The following is a 19,721-nucleotide window of genomic DNA, read 5'->3' as shown; positions in this document are numbered from 1 at the left end:
TTATTTTGAATAAATGGAAAAACTTTGTCCTCGATTTAAAGTGAATGCAGAGAAATTAGCATGTAACTTTAGAAAAGGAAGAGAGCGGCCTTCTCGACGAGGGAGTGAAACCCAATAGGTAATATTCTTTTACAGCGTTACAATGGATAGGTTGTAGTTCATAGGTTATAATATTATGTTTCACTATGATAGAGCTTAACATGTGAGAGTCTACAATATCAGAGTTGATCAAATGCGACGATCAAGGGCGTCAATCGGGTGAGTTTGATCAGAGGCTTTAATCAAAGGCGTCATCCCATCACGGAACACCACCTCCCTGCGTATATCACAGCAACAGAAGCAACTACAGCAGCAACAACAGCAGCGACAACAACAGCAGCAACATCACATTTCGAGGGCGACGCAGCTACTTCCGATTCTGCTGCCCAGCTGTTTGTAGTCGGGACCTGCTCTCGCAGGACCCCACACGTCTTTGGAAATGATTGCGATGATCATGTCTGAGCTGAGAATTAAGTCACTCAAGATTACTTTGTTTAACCATAACTTTAGGTAGGTTAGTGTCATCGGGGCTCTGTGAATACTACTCATGAATGAAATCACACTCCTGTATGACCGACATTGTACTAATTTTGGTTGATCGAGTAGAACAAGGCACGTGCCATGTCCAGACGAATTCTTATCAACAACAGTGTCCTTAAATATGATGCTAAAATAAATGTTAACACTGGATTAAACGTGCACCTCTTAACCCCTCCCTCGCATTTACGACTAACGATTTGCATTTGCACATAACATACATTCAAGCACAGTAAAATGCTAATACGACCATATTGTTATTCTAAAATTTGAATGCGATTCTTGCCCTGTACCCCCACAGTTCACATATCCGACCCCCGGTTCGATTGAACAGATAATTTACATAAATATGTGTAGAGTGCGATTTTAATACTTCTAATGAGATTTAAATACCGTACCTCCGTTTATGGTGGTATAAATTATAAAACCAGTTGGTAGGTTTTTTTGTCGTTTAATGTTTAGTGTTATTGTTTATAGTGTTATCAGTTTACGTGTTTTTAAGTACAGGTGATTCCCGGTATACTTCGGTATTCTGGACCTGAACGTTGCGAAACGATTCCTAACGAGGACCTTTCCCCACCAGAGCGCAATCCGCTAATGAAAATAACTCGGGGCGGCGGGAACACGTGCTTCCATGGGCAGTGGGGGACAGGGCATGGTTGTATTGCCTACAGGTGCCACCGGGAAAATCCAAGTTGCTCCGCCCATGGCGGGGACAGGTAGAGGTCAGAGAGGTGGGTGATGTAAAGAGAACGCACACGGGCGAGAAGCCATTCCTGTGCCCTGTGTGCGGGAAGACATTTGCCACAATCGACAACTCTTCAAACTCATCAGAGAACACACACGGGCGAGAAGCCATTCTTGTGCCCTGTGTGTGGGAAGACATTTGCACACTCATCACATCTTCAGCGTCACCAGAGAACACACACGGGCGAGAAGCCATTCATATGCTCTGTGTGTGGAAAGGCATTTTCACAGTCATCATCCATGAACAAGCATCAGAAGGTCCACAATGATAGGAAGCTGAAATCAAAAGGTGAAATTCAAGGTGCTGAAATAAGTCCTGAAGATAATTCCACCTTCGATCCCATGCAGTTGGATCCCGAGAGATGGCTGGATGTAATGGAGTGGCTCGAGGATCAACCCGAGAGCTCGGGTGACTGAAATATAATGTTGCATGCGGTTGTACCTATTAAGCTGTCTTGAGTACTTTTGTATGTAATTCTGACCCTTTAGATTGAGAGTTTCTTGACGTGCAGGTGGTGATTTTTGATGTTGTCGGATTACTTGGTGAAGTGGTGTGATGAGCAGTGGTTGTGAGATGGTTCAATTCGGACAATATTGTAGTGTTTAAGTCTTCCTGTTGAGCTAAAGTTGGAATGCATCTGTAGTTAGATCTTTACTCAACATTTTAAACGTTTTTTTCAAGTTTAAAGCTTTTTTTGGATGGTAATAATCGACTTTAGGATGTACGTTGATGACGCGTTCGTTGGATATATGGCCTTGACTTCAAATATAGACGCACAGTGAACAAATGTGGTGAACTAATAAGGACATCATGGGGAATGATACTTTAACGCGTTGGTATTCCTGGAACGGAAATAGTTTGCATTGTACTGTAACTGTTTGAACATAGGACATAATACATATTCGGTTGGAGTTTTAACGTAAAAATGATTGCAGATTAATAAAAACGTATTTTAACAAATGTTTGTTCATTTATTTCTCATGTTCATTGAATGAACGTGTTTTAAGCGAGTTTCAGGTGGAGGATCTTCGTCACGCAAATCTGCCCTTAACCGGCAACGTCTTGGCTGTCTTTTTTATTAACATGTGCTCACCAGGCTGCGTTGTTTCGCGCTAGATTGGCGATCAGCAGAGCGTCCAACCTCATCAATTTCCCTCTCGAAATTGCATTGAGCCCTGCGCATTTACATATAACGTTGATTCGATCACATTGTAATTATAATACAACCAAAGTGTTATTCTAATACTTTAATCCCATCCTAATTCTGCACCTTCCGTTTCGCATATCCGACCCCCGATACGAATGTCCAAATAACGTACATACATACGAGCATCGTGTGATTCTAATATGGCCACATTATGATTCTAATCATTCTTTTGTGATTCTAATACCACTCTTCAACATATGGTGTTCTAAACTATAACACTAGTTTATAGTGTTATTTTCACAGCATTATAATGCATTGTTCATAGTTTATAGGTGATATTTTTCACAACTTTAGAATAATTATAATAGACCAAAGAGTTATTCAAATAACTTTAATCCGATCCTGCACCTTCAGTTTCACATATCTTCTATATTCAAGCACAGTAAACGCTAATACGACCATAATGTTATTAAAATATTTCAATGCGGTAATCCCATTTATTCAAAATAAGCGCACAATTACACACTGAGATGCACTTACATATTCATGCATGAAGCACAGTGGGCACATTACCCATGTTAATAGACATGCGGATTGTGCCTTCCAAAATTAACAATCGAATGCAAATATCCTGAAAGACAAAGGATTGGATCCTAGCGGGGGAGTTATAAGGCGGCTCAGAAGCAGAGCTCAATGCCATTTCGAGAGGGAACTTGATGAGGTTGGACGCTCGACTCGTCGCTCTGCTGATCGCCCTTCAACCGCGAGACAACGCAGCCTGGCGAGCACAATTGCTGTGTCGACAGTTAGGCGACTTTGCGTCGGGAGAGTTCGTGGCGACATCTTCAGACGGGTTCAAGACATCGATATACCGTGAATCTCCAAGTAAGTGTCTATTTTCGCGATTAAACTCTTAAACGTGTTCGCCGTCACATTAGCGAGATTTTTTTGCATCTCGGTTAGAGTGTCGTTCTTGTTTTAGCAGTTAACAAAATCTAAAACTCAACGCTAAACATCCTTGCGGCCGATAGCGTACTTTTGACTCGATAACACCACTACTGTTACTACGCTCACTTGGAGCAGAGACGCTCTCCACAGCCCCACGCACACGGAGGCAAGAAGCCATTGAATTGCTCTGTGTGTGGGAAGTACTTTTCATGGCCATCACATCTTCAGAGACACCAGAGAACACACACGGGCGAGAAGCCATTCATATGCTCTGTGTGTGGAAAGGCATTTGCACAGTCATCAAATCTTCAAACTCATCAGAAAACACACACGGGCGAGAAGCCATTCCTGTGCCTTGTGTGTGGAAGGCATTTTCACAGTCATCATCCATGAACAGGCATCAGAAGGTCCACAATGATAGGAAGCTGAAATCAAAAGGTGAAATTCAAGGTGCTGAAATAAGTCCTGAAGATAATTCCACCTTCGATCCCATGCAGTTGGATCCCGAGAGATGGCTGGATGTAATGGAGTGGCTCGAGGATCAACCCGAGAGCTCGGGGATTACTTTGTGAAGTGGTGTGATGAGCAGTGGTTGTGAGATGGTTAAATTCCAGACAATATAATAGTGTTTAAGTCTTCCTGTTGAGCTAAAGTTGGAATGCATCTGTAGTTAGATCTTTACGCAACATTTTAAACGAGTTCTTTTTCAAGTATAAACCTCTTTTTTGCTGGTAATAATCGACTTTAGGATGTACATTGATGACGCGTTCGTTGGATATTTGGCCTTGACTTCAACATAGACGAACAGTGAACAAATGTGGTAAACTAATAAGGAAATCATGGGGAATGATATTTTAACGCTTTGGTATTCCTGGAACGGATATGGTTTTCATTGTACTGTAACTGTTTGAACATAGGACTTAATACATATGCGGTTGGAGTTTTAACATAAAAATGATTGCAGATTAATAAAAAACGTATTCTAACAAATGTTTGTCCGTTTTTTTATTTTACAATGTTCATAGCAAAAACGTGTTTTAAGCGAGTATTAGGTGGAGGGTCTTCGTCACACAAATCTGCCCTTAACCGGCAGCATCTTGGCTGTCTCCCCACTAACATGTGTCCCTGGAGGGGAAAGTCTCCATTATACATCTATCCTCAACGTTACGGTCCCTCACCATCAACGGCCAAAAACTATCACATTATAAACTCACACTGTAAGCTCTAACATTATAAACTCTAACAATATAACTGTTATAGCTATACAATGTAACGCTATAACAATACCACTGTAAACTACATTTATAGTAAAATCTAATGTTGTGAACTCGAACATTAAAACCTATGAGCTCGACATTATAACGCAAAAAAATAACATTATAAACTAGTGTTATAGATTAGAACACCATACATTGAAGTGAGAGAAATCGCATTCGAATTATTAGAATCACTCCGTAGTCCTCTTAGAATCATACTTTGCTCGTAAGTACGTTACATGTCTGTATGTAATATGTCTGTATGTAATATGTATGTATGTAATATGTATGTAACATGTATGTATGTAACATGTCTGTATGTAATATGTATGTATGTATTATGTCTGTATGTAATATGTCTGTATGTAATATGTATGTATGTAATATGTATGTAACATGTATGTATGTAACATGTCTGTATGTAATATGTATGTAATATGGACGTGGGGACCAAGTGTGGGATCTGTGAAACGGAAGGTGCAGGATCAAGATCTGATTACATTTTTTGTTGTACCAGAATTACACTGCTCAAATCTACGTTATTTGAAAATACGCATCAGAAGACAAAATATGGCATGCGAGGTGCCAGGTTTAGAATCGCATAAAATTATTAGAATCACACCATGATCGTATTAGAATCAAGTTGCCCACTGATTGATGAATGTCCATCTCAATGGCATCGAAAAGCAATACACAAGTATGGAAATAGATAAATAATTGAACAAACCCACTATGAGCTCGTGAGATTATGAATCGTTACAATTGTAACGACTTCAGACTCTGTAGACTGTAGAGGGTTATTTTATTTAGCCTGTAACGCTGCTTACGACTCCAGAATCACGATCTAGCAACGACAACGACGAGACAGCAACCAGCCACGATCCGATATTCCACCAAAACAGCCCCGGACCTCGTTCCTCCCCCTCTCTTATTCTCGGTGTGAATCTACTACCACCCTTTGTCCTGCCTTCCCTTATTTAACTCTCTCTATCCTAGTAATAGGTTTTAACCCTTTCAACTGGTACAAAAACTGACACCTTTATACAAGGCATCATGTTTGCAATAACCACAACACAAGCAGTCAGAATGCAAACAAAAAGAAACAACTCTGATGACGATAATGATATGTATTGTCCTTGAAGTTGATTGGTAAAACCTATTACTATATTTTGCCACTGTGAAGGTCTTATAGTGTAAATCTTTATATCCTATTGTCACCGCTTGTCCCTTAGTAGATGCACTGTCTTTACATCAGAAATATGTTTTAGAAGCCAAGTGCATCAGGGCAGCAGCTGTAGCAAAATTCCCCGACGCCCAACAATCACAATCTTAACGGGCAACTGCAAGGGGTAAGCGGTGTGACCACACTCACTCGACAACATCAACAAATCAACACAATAACCACAACAATACATCTAATACATTTCCACGTTGTCCAAGGAACCCTTCGCATAATTCGTGGGTTGGGAGTGGAGCTTACTAGCGCAACCTTGCGCATTTTGACCTGGTTCTCAACGCCAGTCCCTCGCCCATTATGGAATATTGTGCCTTTCCGTCAAGGATCACATCACAGCCTTGAAGGGTTAGGCAGGTCCTTGGCTTCTTTTGAAGAATATGACTGGGCCACCTCGCACGTGGCGATCCTTGAGGCACCCCGGGCCTCAGGGGCTCGGAAACTGTGGGCGCCACAACACATTTCATTTGCGTACGGTTTCCGTTGCCGAGGCCCCACCACGTCGGACACACCAGACTTGGGCTGTACAGGACATGGGGATGAGCTGTCTGGGTGGGGACGGACATAACTACATGCGTACACACTGCGGCCATTTCACCTCTATGACTTCTACCTGTCGCCGCCGTGGGCGGAGCAACTTGGTGGACGTACCCGGTGTCACCTTTGGGCAACACAACCTGTCTACGACCGCCCATGGAAGCACGTGTTCCCGCCGCCCCGTGTTCTTTTCATTAGCGGCTTGCGCTCTGGCAGGGAAAGTTCCTCGTTGTAAATCGTTTCACAACGTTCTGGTCCCGAAACCCGAAGTATACGGGGGATCACCTGTACTCTATAACATGTAAACTGATAACACTATGAACAATAACACTAAACATTCAACGACTTTATTTTTTTTATAATAGATTCCACCATAAACGGAGTTACGGTATGAGAATGTCATTAGAAGCATTTTAATCGCTCATATGTATGTAAAGTGTAGGTTCAATCGAATCGGGGGACGGATATGCGAACTGTGGGGGTTTGCAGGGTTAGAATCGCATTAAAATTATTCTAGTAACAATATGTTCGTATGCGCATTTTACTGTGCTTGAATATATGTTATGTGCAAATGCGAATCGTTAGTCATAAATGCTAGGCAGGGTTTAAAATGTGCATGTTTAATCCAGTGTTAACGTTAATCCAGTGTTAGCATTATATTTAAGGACAATATTGTTAATATCAATTCGTCTGGACATGGCACGTGCCTTGTTCGTCTCGATCAACCAAAATTAGTACAATGTCGGTCATAAAGGTGTGCGAGTTCATTCATAAGCAGTGTTCGCTGATCCCCGATGACACAGACCTATACACACAAACAAAGTACTCTTTATTAATTAATTATCAGCTCAGACATCATCATCTCAATCATTTCCAAAGACGTGTGGGGTCCCGCGAGAGCAGGGCCTGGCAACAAATATCTGAGCAGCGGAAGCAGCAGAATCAGAAGTAGCTGCGTCGCCCTCGAAATGTGATGTTGCTGCTGCTGTATTTGCTTCTGCGTCGATCAAGATTGACGCTCTTGATCAACTCTGACATTGTAAACTCTCACATGTTAAACTCTAACATAGTGAAATATAATATTATAACCTATGAACTACAACCTAGCCATTGTTACGCTTTAAAATACGATTAACTGTTATAGTGCAGAACCACATAATTGGAGGTGTGGGATTATAATCGCATACTAATCATTAGAATCGCACTGAGCTAATTAGAATCACACTGTGGTTGTACGTATGGTAAGTTAATATGCCAACCGGGGGTAGGATATGCAGGATTAGAATCGAATTACAATTATTCGAATCCCACTCGTATTAGAATCACACTTTCCACTGTTGGATGAATGTGTCGTATCAATGGAATCGAATAGCCATATAAGTATATACAGTATACACAAATAAAGAGTATAACAATCACACATTGTAACATAGATACAATAAACATTATTTAAAAAAACGTATTTACAATATATATTCCACTTTTTTAAAACTCAGAATGTCGTCGTTCATGTGGGGAGATGGAGCGCAGTGGATCGTATCGTCTAAGCTGCTTTTCGGAATCCGTGTGATAACCCAGTCACATCGCCTAACTCCAGTGACAGCACCTTACCCAAGCTACATCTCCCCAACAAGGCAGCCTTACCGATGCTGTGTATTGTGTTTATGGGATAACAGAGGTGTGTATTTTCCCATACGCCTTGCCCAAAAAGACTGATTGTCCGCTTAACAGCCTAGCCTGTAAACCACCATTGGTGATAGTGTTGTTTGAGAGCAGCTATTAAAGTCGTTTTGGCAAACGAGGTGGTGGCTGGCCAAACCATGCCTCGCTGTTTGTCTCCGGAGTGATGACGGATACAAACCAGACCAAGCGGAGACCATGTACCAGATCGGATTTTGGTTACTGATGTTAGAGTGATTGTATTGCAAGTGTGGTCACTACGCGTCTGTACGTGCTCACACACGAAGCTCGGCGATTTTTGGCAACGCCACGGGGCTGCATTCACTTTAAATCGAGGACAATGGAGGGCATGGGGAACGTGTTTTTCCATTTATTCAAAATAAGCGCACAATTACACACTGAGATGCACTTACATATTCATGCATGAAGCACAATGGGCACATTACCCTTCGGTATGTTAATAGACATGCGGATTGTACCTTCCAAAATTAACAATCGAATGCAAATATCCTGAAAGACAAAGGATTGGATCCTAGGGGGGGAGTTATAAGGCGGCTCAGAAGCAGAGCTCAATGCCATTTCGAGAGGGAACTTGATGAGGTTGGACGCTCGACTCGTCGCTCTGCTGATCGCCCTTCAACCGCGAGACAACGCAGCCTGGCGAGCACAATTGCTGTGTCGACAGTTAGGCGACTTTGCGTCGGGAGAGTTCGTGGCGACATCTTCAGACGGGTTCCAGACATCGATATACCGTGAATCTCCAAGTAAGTGTCTATTTTCGCGGATAAACTCTTAAACGTGTTCGTCGTCAAATTAGGGGATTTTTTGCGTCTCGGTTAGACGCGAGTGTCGTTCTTGTTTTAGCAGTTAACAAAATCCAAAACTCAACGCTAAACATCCTTGCGGCCGATAGCGTACTTTTGACTCGATAACACCGCTGCTGTTACTACGCTCACATGGAGCAGAGACGCTCTCCACAGCCCCACGCACACGGAGGCAAGAAGCCATTCAATTGCTCTGTGTGTGGGAAGTCCTTTTCACGGCCATCACATCTTCAGAGCCACCAGAGAACACACACGGGCAAGAAGCCATTCCTGTGCTCTGTGTGTGGGAAAGCATTTGCACTTTCAGCAAACTTCAACGCCATCAGAAAACACACACGGGCGAGAAGCCATTCCTGTGCCCTGTGTGTGGGAAGACATTTGCACACTCGTCACATCTTCAGAGTCACCAAAGAACACACACGGGCGAGAAGCCATTCCTGTGCCCTGTGTGTGGGAAGGCATTTGCACAATCGTCAACTCTTCAAACTCATCAGAGAACGCACACGGGCGAGAAGCCATTCCTGTGCCCTGTGTGTGGGAAGACATTTGCGAAGTCATCACATCTTCAGAGTCATCAGAGAACACACACGGGTGAGAAGCCATTCCTGTGCCCTGTGTGTGGGAAGGCATTTGCACACTCGTCAACTCTTCAATACCATCAGAGAACACACACGGGAGAGAAGCCATTCCTGTGCCCTGTGTGTGGGAAGGCATTTGCACAGTCATCACATCTTCAGAGTCATCAGAGAACACACACGGGCGAGAAGCCATTCCTGTGCTCTGTGTGTGGGGAGGCATTTACACACTCATCAAACACACACGGGCGATAAGCCATTCCTGTGCCCTGCGTGTGGGAAGGCATTTTCACAGTCGTCAACTCTGAACAGGCATCAGAAGGTCCACAATGATAGGAAACTGAAATCAAAAGCTGAAATTCAAGGTGCTGCAATGAGTCCTGAAGAGTTTCCACCTTCGATCCCATGCAGTTGGATCCCGAGAGATGGCTGGATGTAATGGAGTGGCTCGAGGATCAACCAGAGAGCTCGGGGTGACTGAAAAAATATTATGTCATGTGGTTATACCTATTAAGCCATATCGAGTACTTTTGTGTGTTATTTTGACCATTTTAGTTTTACAGTTTTTTGAGAGTTTAATGACATGCACAGTGGTGGTTTGTAATGTTATCGGATTACTTGCCGAAGTGGTGTGATGAGCACTGGTTGTGAGAGGGTTCAATTGTAGTCGTTAAGTGTTCCTGTTGAGCTAAAGTTGGAATGCGTCTGTAGGTACATCTTTACTCAACATTTTAAACGTTTTTTTTCAAGTATATAGCTTTTTTTGATTGGTATTAATCGACTTTAGATAGCCGATTTCAGGATGTACATTGATGACGCGTTCGTTGGATATATGGCCTTGACTTCAACATAGACGCACAGTGAACAAATGTGGTGAACTAATAAGGAAATCATGGGGAATGATACTTTAACGCTTTGGTATTCCTGGAACGGAAATGGTTTGCATTGTACTGGAAATGTGTGAACATAGGACATAATAAATATTCCCTTCGAGTTTTGACGTAAAAATGATTGCAGATGAATAAAAACGTATTTTTAACAAATGTTTGTCCGGTCTTTATTTTATAATGTTTCTAGCAAAAACATGTTCAGATAATTCAGGTGGAGGATCTCCGTCACACAAGTGTGCCCTTAACGGCAGCATCTTGGCTGTCTACCCGATTAACACGTGTTCCTTGAGGGGAAAGTCCCCGTAGTTCATCGTTCATCAACGTACCAGTCCCTAATCCCGAAGTATGTCGGGGATAAACTGTACTCTATAACATGTAAACTGTAATACTATAAACGATAACATTAAACATTAAACGATTACAAACTAGTGTTTTAAATTATAACCATATAAACGTAGGTAAGGTATTATAATATCATCAGAAGCATTATAATCACAGTGTGGTTGTATAATAATCGCACTCTGCAAAATTCCAACAAGCAAAACACCACGCTCACATGACGTATTCTTAAACAAATTGTAACACTCAAGTGACAGAACTCAACAAAAAAACGCCGCAATAAAAAGAACAACATCAATGGACAAATCCTAAAACAGACAACACACGCACGTCAGTAGCTGTTAGAAGAAGACAACACCTAGCACCTTCAACTATACACATTGTACAGCCAACTCGTAAATGGGGCGGTATATGACAGCCTTCGCTGCTGTCGACGGGCCAAGCAGCGAGTGTTTAACTCCATTGTTTCAGAATCCGTGTCATCACCCGGCCACAGCGCCTTACCCAAACTACATCTCCCCAACAAAACAGCCTTCCCTATGCTGTGTATTTTAGCAGTTTATTTTCGGACGCACATGAAGATAACAATTCGTCTAGAAAAGGCAGGCGACTTGTTCTACCAACATGATTTCAATTTCTATCCGAAAGAAGTATGAGTTCATTCATGAGTAGTATTCACTATGCCCGATGGCACTAACCTACACACAGTTATGATTAAACAAAGTAAACAGTAGTCGCTCATCTCAGCTCAGACATGGTCATAGCAATTATTTCCAAATTCGTGTCGGGTCCCACGAGAACAGGGCACGTCCCAAACTCTCAAATTGTAAACTCACATTGTATACTCTAACATTATAAACTCTAACAATATAGCCTTTAAACTATGAGCTATACATTGTAACGCTTTAAAATAACACTACAAACTAGTGTTATAGTAAACTATAATGTTGTGAACTCTAACAATATAAGCTAAGAGCGATACATTATAACGCTATAAAATAATATCATAAACTAGTGTTACAGTGATATTCGAATCTCATTCGATATTCTTAGCTTCACACCGTGGTCCTCTAAGAATCACACTATGCTCTTGAGTATGTAACATGTCTGTATGTAAAATGTATGTATGTAACATGTATGTAATATGGACGTGCGAACCAATGGTGGGTTATGTGAAACGGTAGGTGCAGGATCAGGATGGGATTAAAATTATTTGAATAACACTTTGGTGGTATTAGGATCAAGCTATCCACTGCTGGATGAATGTTCCATCTCAATGGCATCAAATAGCAATATTCAGTATGAATATATAAATAATCGACCAAACCCAATATAAGCCAGTGCAATTATGAATCCTTAAAATTCTAATGACTCCAGACTCAGACTACAGAGGGTTATTTTATTTAGCCTTTAACGCGGCTTAGGACCCAGGCGTCAAAATATAGCAACGATGACGACGAGACGGCAACCAGCCTCGACCCGAATCCCGGCCAACACAGCCCCGAACCTCGTTTCTCCCCCTCTCTTATTCTCAGCATGAACCTCCGTCCACACTTGGTCCCGCCTTCCCTTCTCGAACTCTCTCTATCCTGTTGTCACCACTTGTCCCTTAGTTGACGCACTGTCTTTACATCACCCACCTCGATGACCTCGACCGGAACCGGCCATGGGCGGACATACCCGATGGCACCTGTGAGCAATACAACCATGCCCTCTCCCTGACCAACCATGGAAGCACATGCTCCCGCCGGCCCGTGTTCTTTTCATTAGCTGCTTGCGCTCTGGTGGGGAAATGTCTTCGTTAGGAATGGTTTTGCAACGTTCAGGTCCAGAATACCGAAGTAAACCGGGGATCACCTGTACTTAAAAACACGTAAACTGATAACACTATCAACAATAATAGTGAACATTAAACGTCTATAAACTATCAACTGGTTTAATAATTTATACCACCATAAACGGAGGTACGATATTTTAATCTCATTAGAGGTATTAAATCGCACTCTACACATATGTATGTAAATTATCTGTTAAATCGAACCGGGGGTCGGATATGTGAACTGTGGGGGGTACAGGGCAAGAATCGTATAAAATTTCGATTCAAAGCTTTCGTGACTGCAGGGATTTATCTTCTTGGTTCTTTCGGTAAAGTCACGTAGAATGGAAGCTCAGACATGATCATAGCAATCATTTCCAAATCCGTGTCGGGTCCCACGAGAACAGGGCACGTCCACAAACTCTCAAATTGTAAACTCACATTGTATACTCTAACATTATAAACTCTAACAATATAACCTTTAAACTATGAGCTATACATTGTAACGCTTTAAAATAACACTACAAACTAGTGTTATAGTAAACTATAATGTTGTGAACTCTAACAATATAAGCTATGAGCTATACATTATAACGCTATAAAATAACAATAAACTGGTGTTAAAGATTAGAACACCGTACATTGAAGTGTGATATTTGAATTCGAATTCTTAGCTTCACACCGTGGTCCTCTAGGAATCACAATTTGCTCGTCAGTATGTAACATGTCTGTATGTAATATGTATGCATGAGATATGTCTGTATGTAATATGTATGCATGTAACATGTATGTATGTAATATGGACGTGCGAACCAATGGTGGGATATGTGAAACATGAAGGTGCAGGATCAGGATGGGATTACAATTATTTGAATAACACTTTGGTGGTATGCGCCGCAGCCTGGCTGCCCAGCAGATACCAAGGAGGAATTTTGGGAACAATTGATGGACACATGCAATCAAATAAATGGAGAAGAGCAGTTAGTAATTGGTGGAGACCTAAATGGACACGTTGGAAACGCCCGGGATGGATACCCTCGAAACCATGGTGGCCAAGGATATGGTACCCGGAACGATGAGGAAAACCGAGCCCTGGACTTTGCGGAAGCCCATGATCTTGTCCTCGCCAACACCTTCTTCAAGAAGAGACCGTCCCATCTCATTACGTACGCCAGTGGTGGGAGATCAACTCAAATTGATTTCTGGCTTGTCAAGCGGGATAAGCTGAAAACGGTGACAAACACTAAAGTCATACCATCGGACAACATCACCCCACAACATCGCATCCTGATCATGGACATGAAAATGGACATTGGCCAGCGACATCGCCCACCAACAACGGAACAGCAGCGAATTAAGTGGTGGCGGATGAAGGAATGCAAAGATCAGCTGAGAGTCGCCCTCAATCAGATTGACGTGAACACCAACCGACCAGCGAATGCGATTTGGGAAGATCTCGCCGGCCAACTGTGCACAGCAGCAACGGAAGCACTGGGGCTAACTAAGCCGGCAAAACACTTCATTGACAAGCAAATATGGTGGTGGAACGAAGAAGTTCAGCTAGCAGTGAAAGAGAAGAAGCTAGCTTTCAAGAAGTGGCGCAAAACGCTCGCAGATCTGGATTACCAACAATACAGAAACTGCAAATCGGCAGCGAAGCGAGTAGTAGCAGCGGTGAAATTAGCTCAATACGACCAACTGTATGTCGAACTGGACACCCCAGAAGGTGCCAATAAGATCTATCGACTGGCAGAGGCGCGCCATCGTTCGACTCAGGATATTGGTCAGGTCAAATGCATAAAGGATGAGAATCACAGCGCTCTCAGAGACCCGCCCGCCATCCTTCAAGGCTGGAGCGACTACTTCTCTGGAATCTGCAACCAGGAATTTCCCCACCCACCTATTATTAGCGCTGAACACGTCCTCGATCCGGTTTCACCTATCACCATCACCGAAGTGGAACAAGCTATCAAGAGAATGAAGAATGGGAAAGCGACTGGCCCGGACGATATCCCTGCTGAGGCCTGGAAGATCCTTGGCAGGCAGGGTGCTGCCCTCCTTACCCAACTCTTCAGCACCATCACGAGCACCGGTGAGGTCCCAGAAGCCTGGTCGACCAGCACGACGGATCCAATTTGGAAGGGTAAAGGGGCCGTGGCAGAATGCTCGAATTACAGGCCAATCCGGCTCCTGTGTCATGCGATGAAGATCTTTGAGCGAGTTTTGGACACGAGGATTAGAAACATCGTCACCCTATCACCCAACCAATGCGGCTTCGTCAAAGGATGTGGCACTACGGACGCCATATTCGCGGCGAGGCTCCTGCTGGAGAGGCACAGAGAGAAGAACAAAGCTGTGCACGTGTCGTTCCTCGACCTTGAAAAGGCATTTGACAGGGTCCCCCACGACCTCATCTGGCACTCGCTTCGATCCCATGGAGTCCCTGAAACCTACGTGCATTGGGTGCAACTCCTATACAAGAACGTCACCAGTGCAGTCAGGTGTGCAGTGGGCATATCACCGCCATTTCCCATCAGCGTTGGAGTGCACCAAGGATCGGCCCTGTCACCACTCCTGTTTATCCTGTGCATGGACACGATCACTGCCGACCTGCACACGCCCCTGCCATGGTCAATTCTCTACGCGGATGACGTCCTCCTCTCAGATGAAGAGAGAGGAGAAGTGGAAAGACAAACGCGCCTGTGGAAGGAACGTTTGGACGAAAACGGGATGAGGTTCAACATCAAAAGACGGAGTATATGGAGTGTGGCCCCCAAACCGACGGCACCATCAGCATTGACGGAGAAGATCTGAAGAAAGTGACGGACTTCAAGTACCTGGGTTCCACCATCAGCTCAGATGGTAGCATCACGACTGATGTGAGGTCACGAGTCAATGCGGCATGGATGAAGTGGAGGCAAGTCACCGGAGTCCTCTGTGATAGGAAAATGCCGGATAGGCTGAAGGGAAAAATTTACAAGACCATCGTCCGACCGGTGGCACTCTATGGATCCGAGTGCTGGCCAGCCACAACTGTACACGAACAAGCTCTCCACACCATGGAGATGAGGATGCTCAGATGGAGCCTCGGACTCACTCGATGGGATCGTGTCATGAACGAAGACGTTCGGAATCGACTTGGTGTGGCCCCCATTGCGGACAAGATGCTTGAGGCAAGGCTTCGGTGGTACGGCCATGTGATGCGAAGTGAAGAGTCATCAGTGGCCAAGACTGCCATGCGTATTGAGCCAGAGGGCCGCCGTCCACGCGGACGTCCGAAGAAGCGATGGATGGATCGAATAAAGGAAGACATAAAGACGGTCAACGCATCCCCTGAAGATGCCCTGGACCGAGCCAAATGGAGAAGACAATGCCGAAAAGCGGACCCTGCGCCACAGCGGGAACAACGCTAGGAAGAAGATTACCTATTGGGTTTCACTCCCTCGTCGAGAAGGCCGCTCTCTTCCTTTTCTAAAGTTACATGCTAATTTCTCTGCATTCACTTTAAATCGAGGACAAAGTTTTTATTCAAAATAGACGCACAATTACACACTGAGATGCACTTACATATGCATGCATGAAGCACAATGGGCACATTACCCTTCGGTATGTTAATAGACATGCGGATTGTGCCTTCCAAAATTAACAATCGAATGCAAATATCCTGAAAGACAAAGGATTGGATCCTAGGGGGGGAGTTATAAGGCGGCTCAGAAGCAGAGCTCAATGCCATTTCGAGAGGGAACTTGATGAGGTTGGACGCTCGACTCGTCGCTCTGCTGATCGCCCTTCAACCGCGAGACAACGCAGCCTGGCGAGCACAATTGCTGTGTCGACAGTTAGGCGACTTTGCGTCGGGAGAGTTCGTGGCGACATCTTCAGACGGGTTCCAGACATCGAATTACCGTGAAGCTCCAAGTAAGTGTCTATTTTCGCGGATAAACTCTTAAATGTGTTCGTCGTCAAATTAGCGGGATTTTTTTGCGTCTCGGTTCGACGCGAGTGTCGTTCTTGTTTTAGCAGTTAACAAAATCCAAAACTCAACGCTAAACATCCTTGCGGCCGATAGCGTACTTTTGACTCGATAACACCGCTGCTGTTACTAAGCTCACATGGAGCAGAGACGCTCTCCACAGCCCCACGCACACGGAGACAAGAAGCCATTCAATTGCTCTGTGTGTGGGAAGGCATTTGCACGGCAATCAAGTCTTCAGAGACACCAGAGAACACACACGGGCGAGAAGCCATTCCTGTGCCCTGTGTGCGGGAAGGCATTTGCACGGTCGTCAACTCTTCAAACTCATCAGAGAACGCACACTGGCGAGAAGCCATTCCTGTGCCCTGTGTGTGGGAAGGCATTTGCACGGTCGTCAACTCTTCAAACTCATCAGAGAACACACACGGGCGAGAAGCCATTCCTGTGCCCTGTGTGTGGGAAGGCATTTGCACGGTCATCAACTCTTCAAACTCATCAGAGAACGCACACGGGCGAGAAGCCATTCCTGTGTCCTGTGTGTGGGAAGGCATTTGCACGGTCATCAACTCTTCAAACTCATCAGAGAATGCACACGGGCGAGAAGCCATTCCTGTGCCCTGTGTGTGGGAAGGCATTTGCAGACTCATCAACTCTTCATAGTCATCAGAGAACACACACGGGCGAGAAGCCATTCCTGTGCCCTGTGTGTGGGAAGGCATTTGCAGACTTATCAACTCTTAATAGTCATCAGAGAACACACACGGGCGAGAAGCCATTCCTGTGCTCTGTGTGTGGGAAGAAATTTGCACACTCATCAACCAGGAACAGGCATCAGAAGGTCCACAATGATAGGAAACTGAAATCAAAACTGAAATTCAAGGTGCTGCAATGAGTCCTGATGAAGTTTCCACCTTCGATCCCATGCAGTTGGATCCCGAGAGATGGCTGGATGTAATGGAGTGGCTCGAGGATCAAACAGAGAGCTCGGGGTGACTGAAAAAATATTACTTCATGTGGTTATACCTATTAAGCCGTTTCGAGTACTTTTGTGTGTAATTTTGACCATTTTAGTTTTACAGTTTTTTTGAGAGTTTAATTACGTGCACAGTGGTGGTTTGTTATGTTATCGGATTACTTGCCGAATTGGTGTGAAGAGCACTGGTTGTGAGAGGGTTCAATTGTAGTCGTTAAGTGTTCCTGTTGAGCTAAAGTTGGAATGCGTCTGTAGGTACATCTTTACTCAACATTTTAAACAGTTTTTTTCAAGTATATAGCTTTTTTGAATGGTATTAATCGACTTTAGATAGCCGGTTTCCGGATGTACATTGATGACGTGTTCGTTGGATATATGGCCTTGACTTCAACATAGACGCACAGTGAACAAATGTGGTGAACTAATAAGGACATCATGGGGAATGAAACTTTAACGCTTTGGTATTCCTGGAACGGAAATGGTTTGCATTGTACTGGAAATGTTTGAACATAGGACATAATAAATAAAAAAGACGCCATATTCGCGGCGAGGCTCCTGCTGGAGAGGCACAGAGAGAAGAACAAAGCTGTGCACGTGTCGTTCCTCGACCTTGAAAAGGCATTTGACAGGGTCCCCCACGACCTCATCTGGCACTCGCTTCGATCCCATGGAGTCCCTGAAACCTACGTGCATTGGGTGCAACTCCTATACAAGAACGTCACCAGTGCAGTCAGGTGTGCAGTGGGCATATCACCGCCATTTCCCATCAGCGTTGGAGTGCACCAAGGATCGGCCCTGTCACCACTCCTGTTTATCCTGTGCATGGACACGATCACTGCCGACCTGCACACGCCCCTGCCATGGTCAATTCTCTACGCGGATGACGTCCTCCTCTCAGATGAAGAGAGAGGAGAAGTGGAAAGACAAACGCGCGTGTGGAAAGAACGTTTGGACGAAAACGGGATGAGGTTCAACATCAAAAGACGGAGTATATGGAGTGTGGCCCCCAAACCGACGGCACCATCAGCATTGACAGAGAAGATCTGAAGAAAGTGACGGACTTCAAGTACCTGGGTTCCACCATCAGCTCAGATGGTAGCATCACGACTGATGTGAGGTCACGAGTCAATGCGGCATGGATGAAGTGGAGGCAAGTCACCGGAGTCCTCTGTGATAGGAAAATGCCGAATAGGCTGAAGGGAAAAATTTACAAGACCATCGTCCGACCGGTGGCACTCTATGGATCCGAGTGCTGGCCAGCCACAACTGTACACGAACAAGCTCTCCACACCATGGAGATGAGGATGCTCAGATGGAGCCTCGGACTCACTCGATGGGATCGTGTCATGAACGAAGACGTTCGGAATCGACTTGGTGTGGCCCCCATTGCGGACAAGATGCTTGAGGCAAGGCTTCGGTGGTACGGCCATGTGATGCGAAGTGAAGAGTCATCAGTGGCCAAGACTGCCATGCGTATTGAGCCAGAGGGCCGCCGTCCACGCGGACGTCCGAAGAAGCGATGGATGGATCGAATAAAGGAAGACATAAAGACGGTCAACGCATCCCCTGAAGATGCCCTGGACCGAGCCAAATGGAGAAGACAATGCCGAAAAGCGGACCCTGCGCCACAGCGGGAACAACGCTAGGAAGAAGATTACCTATTGGGTTTCACTCCCTCGTCGAGAAGGCCGCTCTCTTCCTTTTCTAAAGTTACATGCTAATTTCTCTGCATTCACTTGAAATCGAGGACAAAGTTTTTATTCAAAATAGACGCACAATTACACACTGAGATGCACTTACATATGCATGCATGAAGCACAATGGGCACATTACCCTTCGGTATGTTAATAGACATGCGGATTGTGCCTTCCAAAATTAACAATCGAATGCAAATATCCTGAAAGACAAAGGATTGGATCCTAGGGGGGGAGTTATAAGGCGGCTCAGAAGCAGAGCTCAATGCCATTTCGAGAGGGAACTTGATGAGGTTGGACGCTCGACTCGTCGCTCTGCTGATCGCCCTTCAACCGCGAGACAACGCAGCCTGGCGAGCACAATTGCTGTGTCGACAGTTAGGCGACTTTGCGTCGGGAGAGTTCGTGGCGACATCTTCAGACGGGTTCCAGACATCGAATTACCGTGAAGCTCCAAGTAAGTGTCTATTTTCGCGGATAAACTCTTAAATGTGTTCGTCGTCAAATT

The 19,721-nt window shown here is 44.5% G+C and overlaps 1 protein-coding gene across 1 annotated transcript; it reads left to right on the top strand.

Moving 5' to 3' along the window:
• Positions 1-6,289: 6,289 nt before the first annotated feature.
• Positions 6,290-19,165, top strand: LOC121852336. Its single transcript, XM_042346431.1, is given in 5 exon segments — positions 6,290-6,733; positions 13,471-15,313; positions 15,316-15,806; positions 18,363-18,495; positions 18,498-19,165. Coding segments are annotated over 5 exon segments (3,579 nt in total).
• The last annotated feature ends 556 nt before the right edge of the window (positions 19,166-19,721 follow it).

The sequence above is a fragment of the Callorhinchus milii genome, unplaced genomic scaffold (assembly GCF_018977255.1).
Source record: "Callorhinchus milii isolate IMCB2004 unplaced genomic scaffold, IMCB_Cmil_1.0 Scaffold766, whole genome shotgun sequence".
NCBI classification, from domain to species: Eukaryota; Metazoa; Chordata; class Chondrichthyes; order Chimaeriformes; family Callorhinchidae; genus Callorhinchus; species Callorhinchus milii.
The sequence above is the reverse complement of the archived record's forward strand: the minus strand, read 5'-3'. Positions and strand labels throughout refer to the sequence as shown.